The following is a 15,405-nucleotide window of genomic DNA, read 5'->3' as shown; positions in this document are numbered from 1 at the left end:
TGGTTCTCTGGGGTCACCCCAGTAATGGGGAACAGGTGAGAAGATACCATCACCCCTTTGGGATTCCCATGGCTTGAGGGGGGCGGGTGTTCTGGGGTATGGAGGAGTGCAACAACCCCATGGTCAAGGTGATGGGTGACCCTGGGATGCAGAAGAACATCCTGCTGCCCATGCCCTCCAGAAGCGGGGGTGCAGGCGGTGCCCCCCAGCTCCACCCATCCCAGCAGCACCCGCAGCGTTGCCACCTCCCGGATTATCGAGGCCGATTGCCAAATCCCGCTGGGGCAGCACAACCGGCTGTGGAGAGCAGCGGGCATGGAGGGGCTCAGCGTGGGCAGTGTCCTGCTGACCGGCTGCGATGGGGGGCTGGGCCTGGGGCTGCTGAAGGGTTTGCTGGAGCAGCCCAGCCCACCTCGGCACATCTTCGCTGCTTGCCTGGACCCCCAGGGCAAGGTAGGGAGGGCACCGGCACGGCGGGGGGACAGGAGGAAGGGAGGACGGGAGGGAAGTCAGCTCGGGGATGCCACAGTCCCACCTGAAATTGCGATGCTGAGTGTCAGCATCCTGAACGGTGAATGGTATGGAAAAATACTTGTGTGTGTATATATATCTATATATATATATATATATAAACCAAAAATACACACATATGTCTTAAATATTTAAAATACCTATGTATGTATTAAACATGCATGTATTTATTTTGAGTCTCTCGGTGCCGGTATGTGCATGATGGGGAGTGCGGGGGGGTTGCTGGCTTTGAAGCTGCCGCGCTCAGCCGGGCGCGGAGGAGAAGCAGCGACCCCGCCCCAAATCGCTGCCCCTGGATCTTGTTGTAACCTGTCAGCGACATGAGGGGCCACCCTCTTCCCATCCCGGCACGGTGCAGCCCCCTGCCCCCTTCCATGAGCTTCCCCATGTGACCCCTCCCTCGTTTTCTCCACCTAGGCTGTTAACGAGGTGGCTTTGGGCTTTCCCAACGTCAGGATCTTGCCTCTAGGTAAGTGCTGGGGCGGGAAAGGGATGAAGCTTCTTAGGATTTAATTGCAACCGTGGGTGGCTCCAGGAAATGCCACCAAGCAGGTGGGTCCCTCGGTTTAGCTTAGCTGAACCAGGTCACTGATGGGACCAGGAGGATGCTCAGTGGCTGGGAGTTGCCTCCTGCCACATCCTACAGCATCTTGCCAGGATCGTGGCCACCAGCCTGTCCCCCAAACCCTCCTGTCCCCTTGCAGATGTGACAGACCCCAACAGCATCAAGGCAGCAGTGAGGAAGGTGCAGGCAGAGGTGGGAAGTGCTGGCCTCAACCTCCTGATCAACAACAGCGGCACCACGCGCCGCAGCACCCTGGCCACCGAGACAGCCGAGAACATGAGCCTCGTCTACACCACCAACACCATCGGGCCCCTGCAGACCAGCCAGGTGAGGAGGACACAGCAACCCCTGCCCCAAACACTGGGAACAGGGAGGAGGAGGAGGAGGATGGGGATGCCTGAGGTCCCATCCCCTGCAGGCCTTCCTGCCCCTGCTGAAGGAGGCGGCTGAGGCCGAAGGGCAGCGGGAGATGAGCTGCAGCAGAGCTGCCATCATCAACATCTCCAGCATCCTGGGCTCCATCGAGGTTGCAGAGGCCTGGCAGGAGAGGCAGGACATCTGCTACCGCTGCAGCAAGGTACTGCCCCTGGGGCATGGGGAGGAATTTGGGGTCATCTCCTTGGGGATTCCCCTTGCACTGGCCCTGGCATTGCCAGATCATGATGCTGAGGAGGGGAATTTGTCCTCCCAGGCTGCTCTGAACATGCTCACCAAGTGCCTGGCCCTGGAGTACGGGAGCAGCGGGATCCTCTGCGTGTCTGTGGATCCTGGCCATGTGACACCTCCCTTGGAACAGGGGATGGTGAGTGATGGAAGGTGCATGGAGTCCCAGCTCAGCAAGGTCCCATGGGTATCCTGGGGATTCCTGGGGGCATCCTTTCCCAGGAGCATCCCTTCCCAAGGCCGTCCCTTCCCATGAACATCCCTTCTCAGGGTCATCCTTTCACAAAGAAATCCCTTCCCAGAAACATTCCTTCCCACAGACATCCCTTCCCATGGGCACATCCCTTCTTCATAGGGTATTTCTTCCCATGGACATTCCTTTCCCATGAACATCCCTTCCTGAGGCATCCTTGACCATGGACATCCCTTCTCTGGGCACCCACATTTGTGCAGTGCCTTGGTCCCACAGTGGCTGTGCCACCACCGCAAAGGGACAATTCCAGGGGCTCCCCCAACCATCCAATTTCTTCCCTATTTTTTATTTCCTTTCCCATTCTGATGGTGTGTCAGCAGAGGGCACCCTGGTCCTGCTGTCCCTTACCCTGCTCTGGCTGACAAACGAGTCACTTTTTAATTAAGGATGAAGAAATGAACCTCCATCCTTACAGCACTCAAATGAGGGACAATAAATTTGTGCAAAGCCACATCCCTTGGCTGCTGGAGCATCTCCAATTGTTCCCAAACCAACCCAGCCAGAGCTGGCATTCCACCATACCAGGGGTGGGATTGGGGGTGTTGGGATGGAGAACCTTGGCTCACTTTTTCCCTTGGGTGTGACAGGGCCCAGTGACGCTGGAGGAGAGCGTGCGGGGCGTCCTGCAGCTGCTGGCCCAGCTCTCAGCCACCAACAACGGCACCTTCTGGGACTGGAGAGGGCAGAGGCTGCCCTGGTGAGAGCAGCATCTGCAGACTGAGCTTAAATAATTAATTAAAGTGAATTAATTGCCATTTCCAGGCTCACTCTGAGTCGGGGGGGGCAGGGGAATAGAAACAGGGACGCACAGGTTGGGGGATGGGAGTTGGATTTGCTGCCCCTCTGGCCTGGGATGGTGATTTGTGCCAGGGCAGCATAAGGAAGGATGCTCCAAGGGTGGTCCTGAATCCAAGGCATCCCCTGGGGCCAGGAGAAGCCCCTGGCTATCCTCACTCTAGGGCCACAAGCCATACTGCTTATGGGGACATCTCAGACAGCCCCCAAACTCAGCCCATGTCCTGCTGAGCCTGCCCACCCCAAAGATGCTGCCAGGTGTTTTTCTTGCTGGTTCAAGGCCAGCAAAGGTTCTTCCTGTTCCAGCAGCTGGAGGGTTTCACAGCAGATCTCCCAAGTCTCAGCACATGCCTAAAGATGTCTTTTGAGACCTGGGCAGGGCGTCCTGGGCTGACCTTCCCTGAATCCATCCCTCATGGTACACCAGGAGATGCTGCAAACAGGCTCCCATTCTTGATGCTGTGAGTGCTTTCCTGTAGAGGCTCTCAGCTGTCATTCTTGAAGCCATCTCCCAAAAGAGGGATCAGAAGAAAATGCACAATATCTCAAGTGGGCTGGACTCAGAGCCCATTGCTGTGGGGATGCTCTGGGAAGCTTGGCAGGGGTCATTCTGCAGGGACAGCTTCAGGTTCCCCACAGTGGAGGAGGATGAAGGATCATTCCCACGTTTGACACGAGGGAGTGGGAGCTTGGGGCTCAGCCCCAGGTGGGTCCCTGGACCACACAGGGACTCAAAGCCAGCAGGGATGGGAGTCAGGTCCCTCTAGTTAAAGCTCTTATCAAGCAGTGGATCTACTGTGACTTTTATATGAGCTCTGTGTGGGCTTTATATAAACAGGAATCATCACTAGGCATGAAGAGAGGAGGAAAAGGAGGAGGAGGAGGAGGAGGAGGAGGAGAAGGAAGATGTTCACTCATGCTGCAGTGCCCATTGACTCATGAGCCTAAGCCATGCATACACCAATTAAGGTCTCTAATAGCTGATGAAGGTAATTAACTAAGCTGTGAAGGGGGGAGGCAGCCAGGCAGCCCCAGTGCCTCCAGTGTGCCACCAAGCACAACAAACAAATCCAGATGTTTCCTTGCTGGGGAAGCAGCCGGGGCTGACAGAGGCAGCTTGGCAGGGGTCCCTTTGTCAGAGTGAGGGAGGTGGCTGACACCCCAAAAGAGGAGGCAGTGGAGGCAGTGGGGTTCTCTTTGCTGGTCCTTTATTTCAGGTAAGGCTGGAGGCTCCCAGGACCCAGTCAGAAGCTGAGCTGCAATGCTACAGAATTAACTGATGTTTAATCAAAGCTGAGGAAAAAATACAAATGGAGAGGAACAGGGTGATGCCCTCACCTGCCCTGTGGGCAGGGAGGGCTGTGTGTCCCCCCAACAGCTGCCTGCCACAGGGGGCTGTGTCTGACCCCACACCCATGCAAAGGGTGGCAGACATTTCGGATGGACGAGATCCCGCAGCCATAAAGAGTCCCACAGCTCTGGAAAGGGTTGTGTTTGGTCGTGGAAGGAGTGGCATTTGTCCCACCTTTGGAGCTTCCTTGGGAACCCACCATGGGGCTCTGGGAGGAGCAGAGCAGAGGCAGCATCCAGGGCTCCAGGGCAAGGAGGTGTCAAGTGAGGGGTGGAGTGAGGGGTCTTCCACAGTGTTAGGTGGATTCCCACCGACCTGAGCAGAGGGAACAGGTTCCATGGTGTGGGACACGGCGCCCCTGTGTGCCACCTGCGTTCCCCGAGGTCGGGCCCCCCACCCTGACCCCCAACTCACAGGGCACCCCGTAGAGCATCCTCATGACCTTGAGGCAGTTGTCCAGCAGTGCCTTGGGGCGCACAGCCTTGCTCCGCCTCTCAGCGCCCGCGCTGTGGATCAGCTTCACCAGATCGGCCACCACAGTTTCCACGTCTGTCTGCAGTGACAGATCACCAGGATGTCACCAAGGTGCCCCAAGGGACAGCAGGGTGCAAAAGAATACAGCTGTTGCATTGGCCGGGAATCGAACCCGGGCCTCCCGCGTGGCAGGCGAGAATTCTACCACTGAACCACCAATGCCAGATGTGTGCAGTTTCCCAGCCCTCCCCCACGGTCCCAAACCAGGGACAGGCCCTGCCACCTCTGAACACCCTCCCTCATCACCCCAACACAGCTCTCTTTACGCGCCTCCAGCCCAGGCCAACACCTCTTCCCGCTGCCTCACATCCCCTGCATCAAGCCATCACGACACCTACACCTTCTCAGCAGCCCTCGCTGTTAACCCTCTCGTGACACAGCACTGCAAAACTGAGAGCAAAGCTCCCTTTCTCCACGGAGGGGCTGCATAACCTGCCCCAGGGCACAGAACAACCCAGCCGTGCTTTGGATTCACATTGCTGACCCAGCTGTGACAGGCCACGCACATCCAGTGCCCAAACACAGCCCTTCTTGGGTGTGGCTGCACCCCCCAGAGCTGTGCAGGCCCGATTGGCCTGGGCCTCACTGCCACCGAGCCAAAGACCCTTGTCACTACCACCAAACCATAAATCCTCATTGTCAGGGGGCCATGGACCCTCTGTGCCACCAAGTCCCCGGGGATCACTAAAGTGCCCTGGCTTTGTTCCACCGAGAGTGACACTCCTCACATCTGCACAGGGGGAAAGAAAGATGTGCCAGAGAGGTGTGTAACCCCTCCAGGCACCCAGGGGAATCCCCATGGTGCCCCAAGGGACAGCAGGGTGCAAAAAAAAAAATAGCCGTTGCATTGGCCGGGAATCGAACCCGGGCCTCCCGCGTGGCAGGCGAGAATTCTACCACTGAACCACCAATGCCAGATGAGGTGAATATTTGAACTGTCCCTGGACGGCCCCACGTCCATGTGTGAACGCAATGAGGGCAGGCACTGCCGGCTGTGAGCTCACCACACACAAAGACACCCACAAAGGACACCCCAACACTCAGCTCTGATACCACAGCTCCAGCCCAGGGAAGCGCCTCTTCTACTGCCCCACCAGTAAGGAGGGATTCTCAGCAACCCTCACTGTTAACCCTCTCGTGACACAACACTGCAAAGCTCCCTCTCTCCACAGAGAGGCTGCACAACCTGCCCGTGGAACAGGACAACCCAGACACTCTTTGGCTTCACATGGCAACCCGGCTGTGACAGGCCACCCACATCCAGCACACAAACGCAACTGTCTCGGGGTGCAGCAGCACCTCCCAGCCACAAGCAACCCATGGCTGCATGGAGCTCAAGTCAGGTGGAGGGGCTGGGGGCTGCAGAGTTGAAAGTCAGGACACTGGGCTGCACTGATGAGAAACCAAACCCTGGCTTTTGAGGGGGAGCACAATAATTGTCCCACTGAACCACATATGCCAGATGTAGAGCTGCACACAGCTGCCATCTGCTTCCATGGCCTGGGCACCCTTGACATGAACCAGCCCCTCCCACTGCTCCTAAGCCTGGGACCTTTACTGTCACCGACATAGCACCCTTTGCCGTCATTGAGTCTCCCTGGCACCCAGTCGGGCTGGTCATTCACCAAACCATCTCCTCTTACTGCTCCCCGGTGCCACCGAGCCAAGGACTGTCACTACAGGCAGAGCTGCTGCTGCCACCTGGGGCCTGAGCACCCACACAAACTACAAAGTTGACCCTGAGGGAAGATGCAGAGGGAGCAACCTCTACAGAGATGCCCAAAGGAGCACGCACGGGAGCGCCTCTGCAGTATCCCATGGGCACCCTGGCAGCGGCCAAAGGACAGCAAGGTGCAAAAGAATACAGCTGTTGCATTGGCCGGGAATCGAACCCGGGCCTCCCGCGTGGCAGGCGAGAATTCTACCACTGAACCACCAATGCCAGATGTGCGCAGTTTCCCAGCCCTCCCCCACGGTCCCAAACCAGGGACAGGCCCTGCCACCTCTGAACACCCTCCCTTATCACAGCTCTCTTTACGCGCCTCCAGCCCATGGCGACACGGCTCCCGCTGACTCGCATACACCTGCAGCAAGGAGGCCTTCTCAGCAGCCCTCACTGTTAACCCTCTCATGACACAACACTGCAAAACTTCCTCTCTTCCTCCACGGAGGGGCGCTGCACAACCTGCCTGTGGCACAGGACAACCCAGACACTCTTTGGCTTCACATGGCAACCCGGCTGTGACAGGCCACCCACATCCAGCACACAAACGCAACTGTCTCGGGGTGCAGCAGCTCCATCGAGGCAGCAGAAGCTTAGGCAGAAAGGCAGAACCGTCACCGGGAAAACAGGAATTAACTCCTGGGCACCTTCTGCCTGATCCCCCGCAACCGCCGGCCCTGGTGGTGCCACCCCGTGACGGAGGTCGGTGTGTGTGACAATCCCGTTCTCCCCTGCCCAGGTCAGCAGGTCCCCCAAGGGGGAACGGATTGCAGGCAAGAAAAAGAAAAGTGTCTTGCATTGGCCGGGAATCGAACCCGGGCCCCCCGCGTGGCAGGCGAGAATTCTACCACTGAACCACCAATGCCAGATGGGGAACTAATGCTGAGGCACTGCCTTAGTGTTCTGCACCCTGTCCTCAATTTCTGTCCTTGCACTCTGCTCTTGATGGTCCTTCCACAGAACACAGGGAAAACCTCCTTGCCCGTGTTGTCCCCTCCTGGGGGACTCAGTGCGTGTCCTCCCAGCACACGAGTGCGAGATGTGGGGTGCCAGGGGGATTCTCACCTGCCGGTACTTGCTGTACTCCTTGCCCAGGGCATCAAAGAGCTGGCAGAGCTCCTGGGTGTACTTCCAGGATGGGTGCTTCTCCGGCAGCACCTCACGGATCCGCAGCACGGCCTGGGAGCTGACATGGAACCAGAGGTACCGCAGAGCTGCCTCCGACACCGTCCCGTTGCGCTGGAGGGCAAGAAGGTGAGAGCCGTGCAGCCCCCGTGGGTCCCTGGAGCGCTCCCGTCACTGTCCCTGTCCCCTGTCACTGTCTTACCAGGCGGGTGATATTGGATGGCCTCAGCACCTCTTCGTACTGGACCTGGACTGTGTAGTCGATGGGAAAGTAATGTTTCTGGAAAGGCAAGGAAGAGCAAGGGGGCTGGCAAGGGGCAAAGTAATGGGCACATCCTTGCCAGCATTATGACACTGGGGAGCCAGTGCAAAAGCCCTTTGATGTGGTCAGCCCCCAGCAGAAGTAACCCTGGGCACAATTTCGCATAAATTGTCCCTGGTAAAAAACACAGCACCCAGCACCCAGCCACTGTAGAGCAGTGGGTGCTGCCCCCCACCCATGACCCCCTTGGAGCAAATTGGGGCCCTGCAATGCCAGGTGTCCCCCCACCTCCCAAAGCTGGGGTTACCATGTACTGCAGGCGCATCTCATACTGCAGCTTGTCCTGGAGCAGGCGGGTGAGCTCGCATTCGCCCGGCGCCGCGGCCTCCAGCCCCAGCACAGCCAGGACACCTGGGCAGCCAAAGCCAGTGGCATCAGCCCCCTCAGGGACACCCACTGAGGGGACTCCTGAGGCCATCCCCCCGTCCCCCAGCTGTACTCACATAGGACGGCAGCGTAGCCCTGCTGCATGTTGATGGTGGCCATCATTGGAGCCCCAGGCTGTGCCTACATGGCTGGGGCTCACCGGGAGCCTCCAGGGCAGTGGCGTGGATGGTGTGGGGACAAGGGACAGGTGTAGGCTCCGGGCACTGGCTGCTCTCCGGTAGCCCCGGGTAGTTGTTCCCTGCCATGGATGGGGGGTTAGTCCCCCTTCCCGGCAGTCCCCGCTGGCTTCTCCTCTCCAGCTGGTGGCAGGGAGGCAGCAGGTCCCGGGGCCGTCACAGGGTGTTGGCAGGGATGTGTTTGCAGGGGTGCAGGAGCACCCCCGGACTGCAAGAGGGAATCTGGGGGAAGAGAGCCCTGGCTGCAGCCCCAGGGCAGGCAGGGGCCCAGGCTGCAGCCCCCAGGCAGGACATCTGCTCTGAGCCCCGGTGGCCACGGGGAAGGGACAGCCCCGCGTGAGCCTCAGGTGGCCGTGGAGCCGTGTATGCCTATATCCCACTTGGGGCAGGGCTACCAGGGCTTCCCTGATGACACCCTCAGGGGATTTCCAGGGAAGGAGGGGGATCAACCCAGCCCCGTTATCCCAGAGGTGACTAAGTCCAGCCTCAGCCGAGGAACGCTGGGGGACGGGGGCTGGTGAAATGGCCAAGCCACCGCATGCTGGGACCCCGCACAGAGGTGTCGTGTCCCTACACCCCTGCGAAGGGGGCTCTGCCATGCCCCCGCGCTGTGGAAGGAGATCATAGCATGTCCTCGTGCCACATGTTCCGCAAGCGTGTCCCCTTGCGAAGGAGGGTGTGTGTTGTGTCCATGTGCTGTCCATCCCAGCACAGAAGTGGCCCCATCTGCGTCCCCACACTATGCCCCGGTGCCAGGGGGACCACGCTGTGTCCCCACGCGATGCCATGTCCCAAGGGAAAGCAGCCGTGCCGTGTACCGCGCCGTGCCCCCACGCGAAGGCGCCGTGCGGTGTCCCAGCGCAGAGTGCCACCCACAATCCCCAGTGGAGGGACCTCTGTGCCGTGTCCCCGCCGCGCGTCCCCAGGCGGACACGGCCGGCTCGCGGGGTGCGTGTGCCCCGTGCCGCGTCCCCGAGCGGGGCCGTGGCTGCCCGGCCGCCCCCCGCGCCCCCCGCGCGCGGCTCCGCGGACCCACCTGGCGCGGGACGCGTCCACCCGCGGGCGGCGGCGGCGGCGGGGCCGTGCCCGCGCTTCCCGGGAGGCGGGCGGGGGGCGGCGGCGCGGGGAGCGGGCGGGGCGGCGGCCGGGCGGGGAGTGGGGACCGAGCGACCGCCCCGCACGGCCCGGGAGAGTCCGGCCCCGCTCCGCCGCGGGTGCTCGGCCAGCCCAGCCGGGTGGGTGTCCCCAGGGTACGCAGGTAGCCCAGGCTGGGGTGTCCCCAGGGTGCCTGGCTAACCCTCGTGGGTACCTCCCTGCTCCTCGGGGTGCTTTGCTGCCCCAGCTGGGTGTCCCCAGGGTACTCGGCTCAGCCAGCTGGGTGTCCCCAGCGTGCTTAGCTGACCCTCGAGAGTATCTGCCCCTGTTCCAGGCAGGTGTCCCCGGGATGCTCAGCTGCTCAGTTCACCTGGCCAAGGTACCCCCCAGCATGCTCAGCTCATCCAGCTGAGCATCCCCAGGGTGTCTGGCTCATCCTGCTGGGTCCCTCCCTGCTCCTCGGGGTACTTTGCTGCACCACACCCTGTGTGCTGGTCTAACTATGGTGAATGCCTCCTCCATTCCTCAGGGTGCTGAGCTGTCCCTGCAGGGTGTCCACCCAACCTAGTCCGGTGCCCACATAGCCCCTGGCCTGCCCAGCTGACTACTCTGCACAGCTCTAGGCTTCCCTGGGTGCTCTGCTCTGCCAGCACTGGCACCTCTAGGGTGCTGGGCTTTCCTGGCAGGGTGACCCAGGGCACTTTCTGCACTGAGCACCCATGGGCACGTTTTGGGGCAATCAAGGTGGGAGTCAGCCCAGTGCCTTCCCACAATGCGCCCGGGGAAGGGCTGCACTGCAGCACTTATCTCGGAGGGGCTGAGGTATTCTAAACTGGCTCCAGGCCAGCAGGACTCTGCGCCCTCTGACTTAAGTCCACATCATCCTCTCAGGATGCTTCAGGGCTGAGCTCCTGCCAGGAGCAGCGGCCAAGGGACATGGGACATTGTCCTCCCCCACATCATCCTGAAGAGCCCCTTGGAAGAGCCACTGTGTCTGTGCTCAGGGCTGCTGAGCATTCAAAGGGTCAGCAAGAAAATCGGCTATCAAAGAGTGGGTCAGTGCTCCCAGGGAAACGCGTGGGAAGGAATGCACTTCTGCCTGTGAGAGCGCACTGGGATTCCCCTGGCATGCAGTCAGGGCCACTGCCGTGCTCCTGCCAAGCTTCCCCTGGTCCTGGCCAGTCTCAGGCACGGCCTTGCCTCCCTCCCAGCACTCGTCGGGGCCAAGATGCTCAGCTCTAAGCAGGGAAGGAGCCGCTGAGCTCCTCACTCAGGTGTCCGCAGGGAATTTGCCCGCAGCTGCTGCAGTCGCTGGAGGAAGCCATTTAACAGCATTCCCTGCCCACGTATTCATCAGCCTGGCAGCCGGGATGGGGCGAGGAAGAGAAGGGAGAGTGCAGAACGGCGCAGCACCGTGCTGGGGGCGGTGCGCTCTCCCTGGCTGCTCCGGGGCTGGAAATCAGTGCTGGGATGAGCCGAAGGCAAAGAGCTTCCTGTGCACAGCCCCGGGAGCTCTGCGCCCACACGGCAGCAGGACCCTGATCCCCTGCAGCTGCAGGGGGGAGGGAGCTCGCTCTGAGAGAAACTTTCCTTGTCCCAGTGAAGGGGAGCTGGGGGCTCAGGCAGCTCCCCACAAGCCCCCAGGCTCCTTATGGCTAGGAATGGGTGCCCCCAGGCCTTGCCTTTTACTGGAAGCAGGTTATTCACCAGGCACAGCCGAGCAAGTAAAACCTTGTGCTTGGAACCAGTTTGGGAACATCAAGACACGCCCCCGCTCCCCCAGCTTTCACTTTCAGGACACCAGCATGACAAATACCAAGGGCCACTGGAGCTCTGTTGGAAGTGCCCTCTGATCCAAAGCATCACTCCCTCAGGGAGGACAGGGAGCACAGGGTGAGCACTTGATGGCAAGCCAGAAGCTGGACCTCACAAAGCTAAGCTCCCCTTTGCCCCCTCCTTGACACAGCCGCCCCCACTGAGGTCACAGAAGGGAGCACAAAGCCCTTTGCTCTGCCAGCACGGGTGGGGCTGGCAGAGCCAAAGGGTGCAGCCCAGCGTTGTAAGCCCCTGCCAACACAGGCCTGCGAGGTTGAAACAAAGCAGGAGGGGAGAGGAGGGTGCAAAGGACAGGGCAGGAGGGTGTGTTTGCCCTCACCCCACAGTACGTGCACCAGAGAATGTGAAAGCTGTTCAAAGGCAACACAGGCATCAAGGATCGCCTGTCTCTCCAAGCCCAAGTGGGGAGCAGCATCCTTACTGGGATGTCACAGGCTATCAGACTGTCCCCACCAGCAGGAAGGAAGCAGGGAGTAACCCAGCAGAACCAGGAAGCACTTGCTGTGTGGGTACACTCCAACTGGGAGCCCCTGCAGCCAGCTACCAAGCCTCTGGGACAAGGACCTTTCCCCAGCCCTCCTGGCAGCCAGCTGCTCCTCCCAGAGCTGCAGCTGCTAGGCTGGGTAACAACATGCAGCCATGCTCTGGAACGGCTGCAAGAATGACTCTCCCCTCTCTCCACAGCCTGTTTTGTGTGTGGCCCAGGGCAGACCAAGCAGCAGGGCACCAGCTCCAGACGGGGCAGGGGGGCAGCGAGGGGCCTGCAGGAGCACAAGGGCTCAGGGTGTGCATATTTCTGTATTCCTCCTCCTCCCCTCCTGCTCCCGCCAGGTCAGCAGCAGCTGCCATGAAGGAGAAGAGCCCCAGCGCCAGGGTAATGAAAAAACAGGCTTTTATTCTTCATGTGCTGCTCACAGTCACAGCTTGGAGACACTCTCTTGCCAAAGTTATTATGAAACAAATCAAGTCCCAGACTCAGGCCTCGCTCTTCCCCACCCCCAAGTGAGTCAACATTGTACAAAACTCTATTTACAGGGAAAACAGTCAGAAATGGCAAGTCCAAAAAACCCCCTTACAATTCAGAAGAAAACGTTCAAGACAAGTGTGACAGTTACACCCTCCACAGCCAGCTTCCCATTGGCTGCCCCAGGACTAGTGTAAGCCCAGAGCAGCTCAGCAGTGGCTACTAAAAGAGGAGCCTGGTAATCCTGAATCATGCCACAGCTCTTTCCTTTCCTTTTTCCTTTCCTAAAATGCTGGGAAATCACAAACCCTACTTGGCCCAACAAAGACTCAGCTGGATCTGCCCTACAGAACTTTCAGCAAGACCCCTAGGACTCCTCCATCCGAAAGGGAGGACAAGGAGATGGGGCTGAGGGTCAGCTGTAGGCCCTGCTTGGGCACTTCCCAAGAGAGAACTGCTCTGGCCAGAAGCCGGAATGTCAGGAGCCTTCACATAGGCAGCAGGATGTGTTGGGAAACCTAATAGCTGATACTGTATTTACTGGAGTCACGTTACTTTGAAACACAAACCAAGAGGACCAAACCAATATTTGAAAAGGGGGGAAAAAAAGCACACATTGCTCCTCCCGATGGTGCCTGGAAGAGCACCCAGAGGAGCCAGGAGCATTTCTGCCCCTGCCAGCTGCCACTCAGAACGCGTAGCGCGTGCGGATGTCCTCCAGCTTCTTGGACACCTCGGGTGGGGTCCGGTCCAGCTCCTCGGCCACATTCTTCTGTTTGTTAGGCTCCATGGAGTTGAACTGCTCACACAGGTCCCCATCAATCACGTTCTGGAGGGGCAAGGAGGAGAGAACTGAATCGAAACCACACAGAGGCACTGAACCCTGCCTAAACAGGGAAAAATGGCCACAAACAGTTTGTTCCCAGGAGTTTCTTAACCCTGTCCTGGAAACAAGACCATGCTTGGTGACCTCATCTGCTGAATAGCATCACATTAATTACTGGCCAGCTTGATTAACAAAACAGTAACCCAAAAGGCCTGGGAGCAGCTGAAGAATCACAGAAGGGAAAGGAAGAGAGATCCACCTGGGTCTGAACCCTGCACTGGGAAGGCTGGGGGAGGCTGCAAGTGATGACAAAGGCAGCTTCAATCAAATGGGAGCAATCTTTGAGGCTGTGTATGTGGCAAATCAGCCTCAAGCTCAGAGACCACCATCACACTCCACTCCTAGAGAGCTTCATCTGCTAGGACAGTATTCTGACTGACTCCAGACTTATTACTCTGGTAGTAGCTACCACTGGGATCCATCTGATCAGAGCATTTAGCAGTTCACAGCTTCTAATAGTTCCTCAAAAGCAGAAATAGGAAGGAACAGCTCTTTCTGAACTTGGATTTTCCTTTCCAGTGGTGGTGGAAAAAATATAATCCAGGGCAGCACTCAGTTTGATCCAGCCACACCAACAGCTATGTAATGCTGCTTCTCCTGGTGGAAAATGGAGATGCTGTGGGAAGTAGAGAAGTGCAGCTACAGCACCTCTGGGCTTAGGTCTTAGGATCAACCCTCGGGAGGCTCATTACAAGAGTTAAGAAGCCAAAACAGACATGTATTAAGTGCTAAGTACTGTTCTCCTACCAGACTGCTGCTCAAGAGCCAGCTACCACAGGCACCACACAAGCCATTAATGGCAGTGCCTCAGTTCTCCCTACTAAACAGCAAGCTTGCCTTGTACAAGACAATAACCTTGCCTTGCTTCTGCCAGCCTCAAGGCAGCTCGGTGCCCCAAAGCAACTCCCTGCAGCCCATGGCCAGGTGATCCCAGATGCTCAGGGCTCACCTTCACCGGGAAGTAGTAGGAGCGAAAACTGAGATGGTCCCGTCCACAGAGAGGAGGGTGCTCAGACCGTAAGTGCATTTCCACGTGCTGGAAGAAGTCGTGATCCTGGGGAGATAAAGGATTGGTAAGAGAACAGTTTGGTACACATCAGGGCTGCTAGCAAGGCAAGACAACATCCATTAGAAGGTGCTCCTGCCCTGGCTGAAACACTGTCATTACATGGCTATTTGGGGTTGGAGAAAATGATCTTTAAACGTCCTTTCCAGTCCAAACCATTCTGTGGCTCTGTGATTAACAGACTCTGCCAGAGCAGCCCTGCACATGGCAGCCAAAGTCACAGCTACCCCCTCACCCCCTTCCACCTGGAAAGCACCCATAGCAGAGTTAAGCAGCCACCCTGGTCAGGATCAGCCTCCCAGAAAATGAGGCATAGAGCAGCTGTGTAGCATGGAGCTGCAGCTCCAACAGGGAATGTCTTTCCATCCACTGCTCCAAGAGACCACAGCAAACAGAGAACAGAGTATCGTCCTCAGGACTTGAAACATCACTGCCTGATCAACAGTTTAGAGGCTACACAAAGCATGCCAAAGTACCCCTCCCTCCTCAGACACTGAATCACCCAAAGCTCCTTGAAAGCACAAACAGACACAGAACAACAATACAACAAGGAATGCTCTAAACTCTTTATAGAACCAATGCAGAACTCAACAAACTCCTACTCTTCCCTTCTGCATTGGAGCCACAGGCTCTCCTGTAGCTCAGGTTTTCAGCCACTGTGGAGCCCACCAGGGAATGCAGCACATTTAATATACTGGCTGTGGATGGGTGCACAAAAAGCAGCAAGACTGCAGCCTGATGCTTGGGCTTGCTTACCTCATGGGAAGTAAAAGGGACCAAGATTCCTATTCCCCCTGATAAGGTTGTATAAACAAGAGATTCAGAGCCTCCTGGAATCAGTGTGGTCTTCTGCAAGGAAAGCACCGTTTCTCCCACATGATAATTCATAATCACTTCAGCCTGAAAGGCAAGCACAGAAACATGTTTTTTCTTTGGCTTATATAAAAGCATCAAAGGGCTTGAGAGAGGAAAGCAGAATAAATTCAGCCAACTGCCAGTTCTGAAATGCCTTTCTAGAGAGGAAGTGCCTTCCACCTGTGACCAGATGGCAAAACTCAGCTGGACAAACGGATGCAAGTAATGAGAGAAAGCAGCAAAAGAAAATGAGCTGCTTCCCTCAAACACACCAAATA

The 15,405-nt window shown here is 57.9% G+C and overlaps 3 protein-coding genes and 4 non-coding genes across 9 annotated transcripts in view; 1 reads left to right on the top strand and 6 right to left on the bottom strand.

Annotated features, from left to right (window-relative positions):
• The first annotated feature begins 106 nt into the window (after positions 1-106).
• LOC129125481 (C-signal-like) lies at positions 107-2,767 on the top strand. The gene is made up of 6 exons (XM_054640949.2): positions 107-453; positions 949-1,000; positions 1,236-1,423; positions 1,515-1,673; positions 1,788-1,898; positions 2,600-2,767. Exons 1-6 carry the CDS (start codon positions 316-318, stop codon positions 2,711-2,713), a joined length of 762 nt encoding a protein of 253 aa, XP_054496924.2. The 5' UTR covers positions 107-315; the 3' UTR covers positions 2,714-2,767.
• A 1,231-nt stretch (positions 2,768-3,998) lies between these two features.
• On the bottom strand, positions 3,999-9,567 carry IL34 (interleukin 34). 3 transcript variants are annotated; one of them, XM_054640729.2, is made up of 7 exons: positions 9,462-9,567; positions 8,306-8,647; positions 8,110-8,213; positions 7,743-7,820; positions 7,481-7,654; positions 4,573-4,711; positions 3,999-4,473 (listed from the first exon to the last, which is right to left on the bottom strand). In XM_054640729.2, the coding sequence occupies exons 2-7, from the start codon at positions 8,349-8,351 to the stop codon at positions 4,454-4,456; spliced, it is 561 nt and encodes a 186-aa protein (XP_054496704.2). In that variant the 5' UTR covers positions 8,352-8,647; positions 9,462-9,567; the 3' UTR covers positions 3,999-4,453. The 3 variants fall into 3 exon arrangements, with proteins under 3 accessions (XP_054496704.2, XP_054496705.2, XP_077041208.1); XM_054640730.2 differs by having other exon boundaries at positions 8,306-8,487; positions 9,462-9,561; XM_077185093.1 differs by lacking the exon at positions 9,462-9,567 and having other exon boundaries at positions 8,306-8,664.
• On the bottom strand, positions 4,784-4,854 carry TRNAG-GCC (transfer RNA glycine (anticodon GCC)). Its single transcript has one exon. It is a non-coding gene; the product is annotated as a tRNA-Gly (tRNA).
• TRNAG-GCC (transfer RNA glycine (anticodon GCC)) lies at positions 5,536-5,606 on the bottom strand. The gene has a single exon. It is a non-coding gene; the product is annotated as a tRNA-Gly (tRNA).
• On the bottom strand, positions 6,564-6,634 carry TRNAG-GCC (transfer RNA glycine (anticodon GCC)). The gene has a single exon. It is a non-coding gene; the product is annotated as a tRNA-Gly (tRNA).
• On the bottom strand, positions 7,210-7,280 carry TRNAG-GCC (transfer RNA glycine (anticodon GCC)). Its single transcript has one exon. It is a non-coding gene; the product is annotated as a tRNA-Gly (tRNA).
• A 2,664-nt stretch (positions 9,568-12,231) lies between the features above and the next one.
• SF3B3 (splicing factor 3b subunit 3) overlaps positions 12,232-15,405 on the bottom strand; it is a 29,067-nt gene continuing 25,893 nt past the window's right edge. The window contains exons 24-26 of the mRNA XM_054640682.2: positions 15,029-15,172; positions 14,156-14,260; positions 12,232-13,149 (exon numbers count right to left, since the gene is read on the bottom strand). Coding sequence (XP_054496657.1) covers positions 13,009-13,149; positions 14,156-14,260; positions 15,029-15,172 — 390 coding nt within the window. The 3' untranslated portion in view covers positions 12,232-13,008. The remainder of the gene's footprint in view (positions 13,150-14,155; positions 14,261-15,028; positions 15,173-15,405) is intronic.

Source organism: Agelaius phoeniceus, chromosome 12, assembly GCF_051311805.1.
Source record: "Agelaius phoeniceus isolate bAgePho1 chromosome 12, bAgePho1.hap1, whole genome shotgun sequence".
Taxonomy (NCBI): domain Eukaryota; kingdom Metazoa; phylum Chordata; class Aves; order Passeriformes; family Icteridae; genus Agelaius; species Agelaius phoeniceus.
The sequence above is the reverse complement of the archived record's forward strand: the minus strand, read 5'-3'. Positions and strand labels throughout refer to the sequence as shown.

Coding starts and splice junctions, on each gene's coding strand:
- IL34 (XM_054640729.2), bottom strand. CDS start 8,351: ATGATGGCCACCATCAACATGCAGCAGGGCTACGCTGCCGTCCTAT. Junction 8,214..8,305: donor GGGCTACGCTGCCGTCCTAT/GTGAGTACAGCT, acceptor TTGGCTGCCCAG/GTGTCCTGGCTGTGCTGGGG. Junction 4,474..4,572: donor GATGCTCTACGGGGTGCCCT/GTGAGTTGGGGG, acceptor CCCTCTGCTCAG/GTCGGTGGGAATCCACCTAA.
- LOC129125481 (XM_054640949.2), top strand. CDS start 316: ATGGAGGGGCTCAGCGTGGGCAGTGTCCTGCTGACCGGCTGCGATGGG. Junction 454..948: donor GCCTGGACCCCCAGGGCAAG/GTAGGGAGGGCA, acceptor TTCTCCACCTAG/GCTGTTAACGAGGTGGCTTT. Junction 1,424..1,514: donor GGCCCCTGCAGACCAGCCAG/GTGAGGAGGACA, acceptor CATCCCCTGCAG/GCCTTCCTGCCCCTGCTGAA.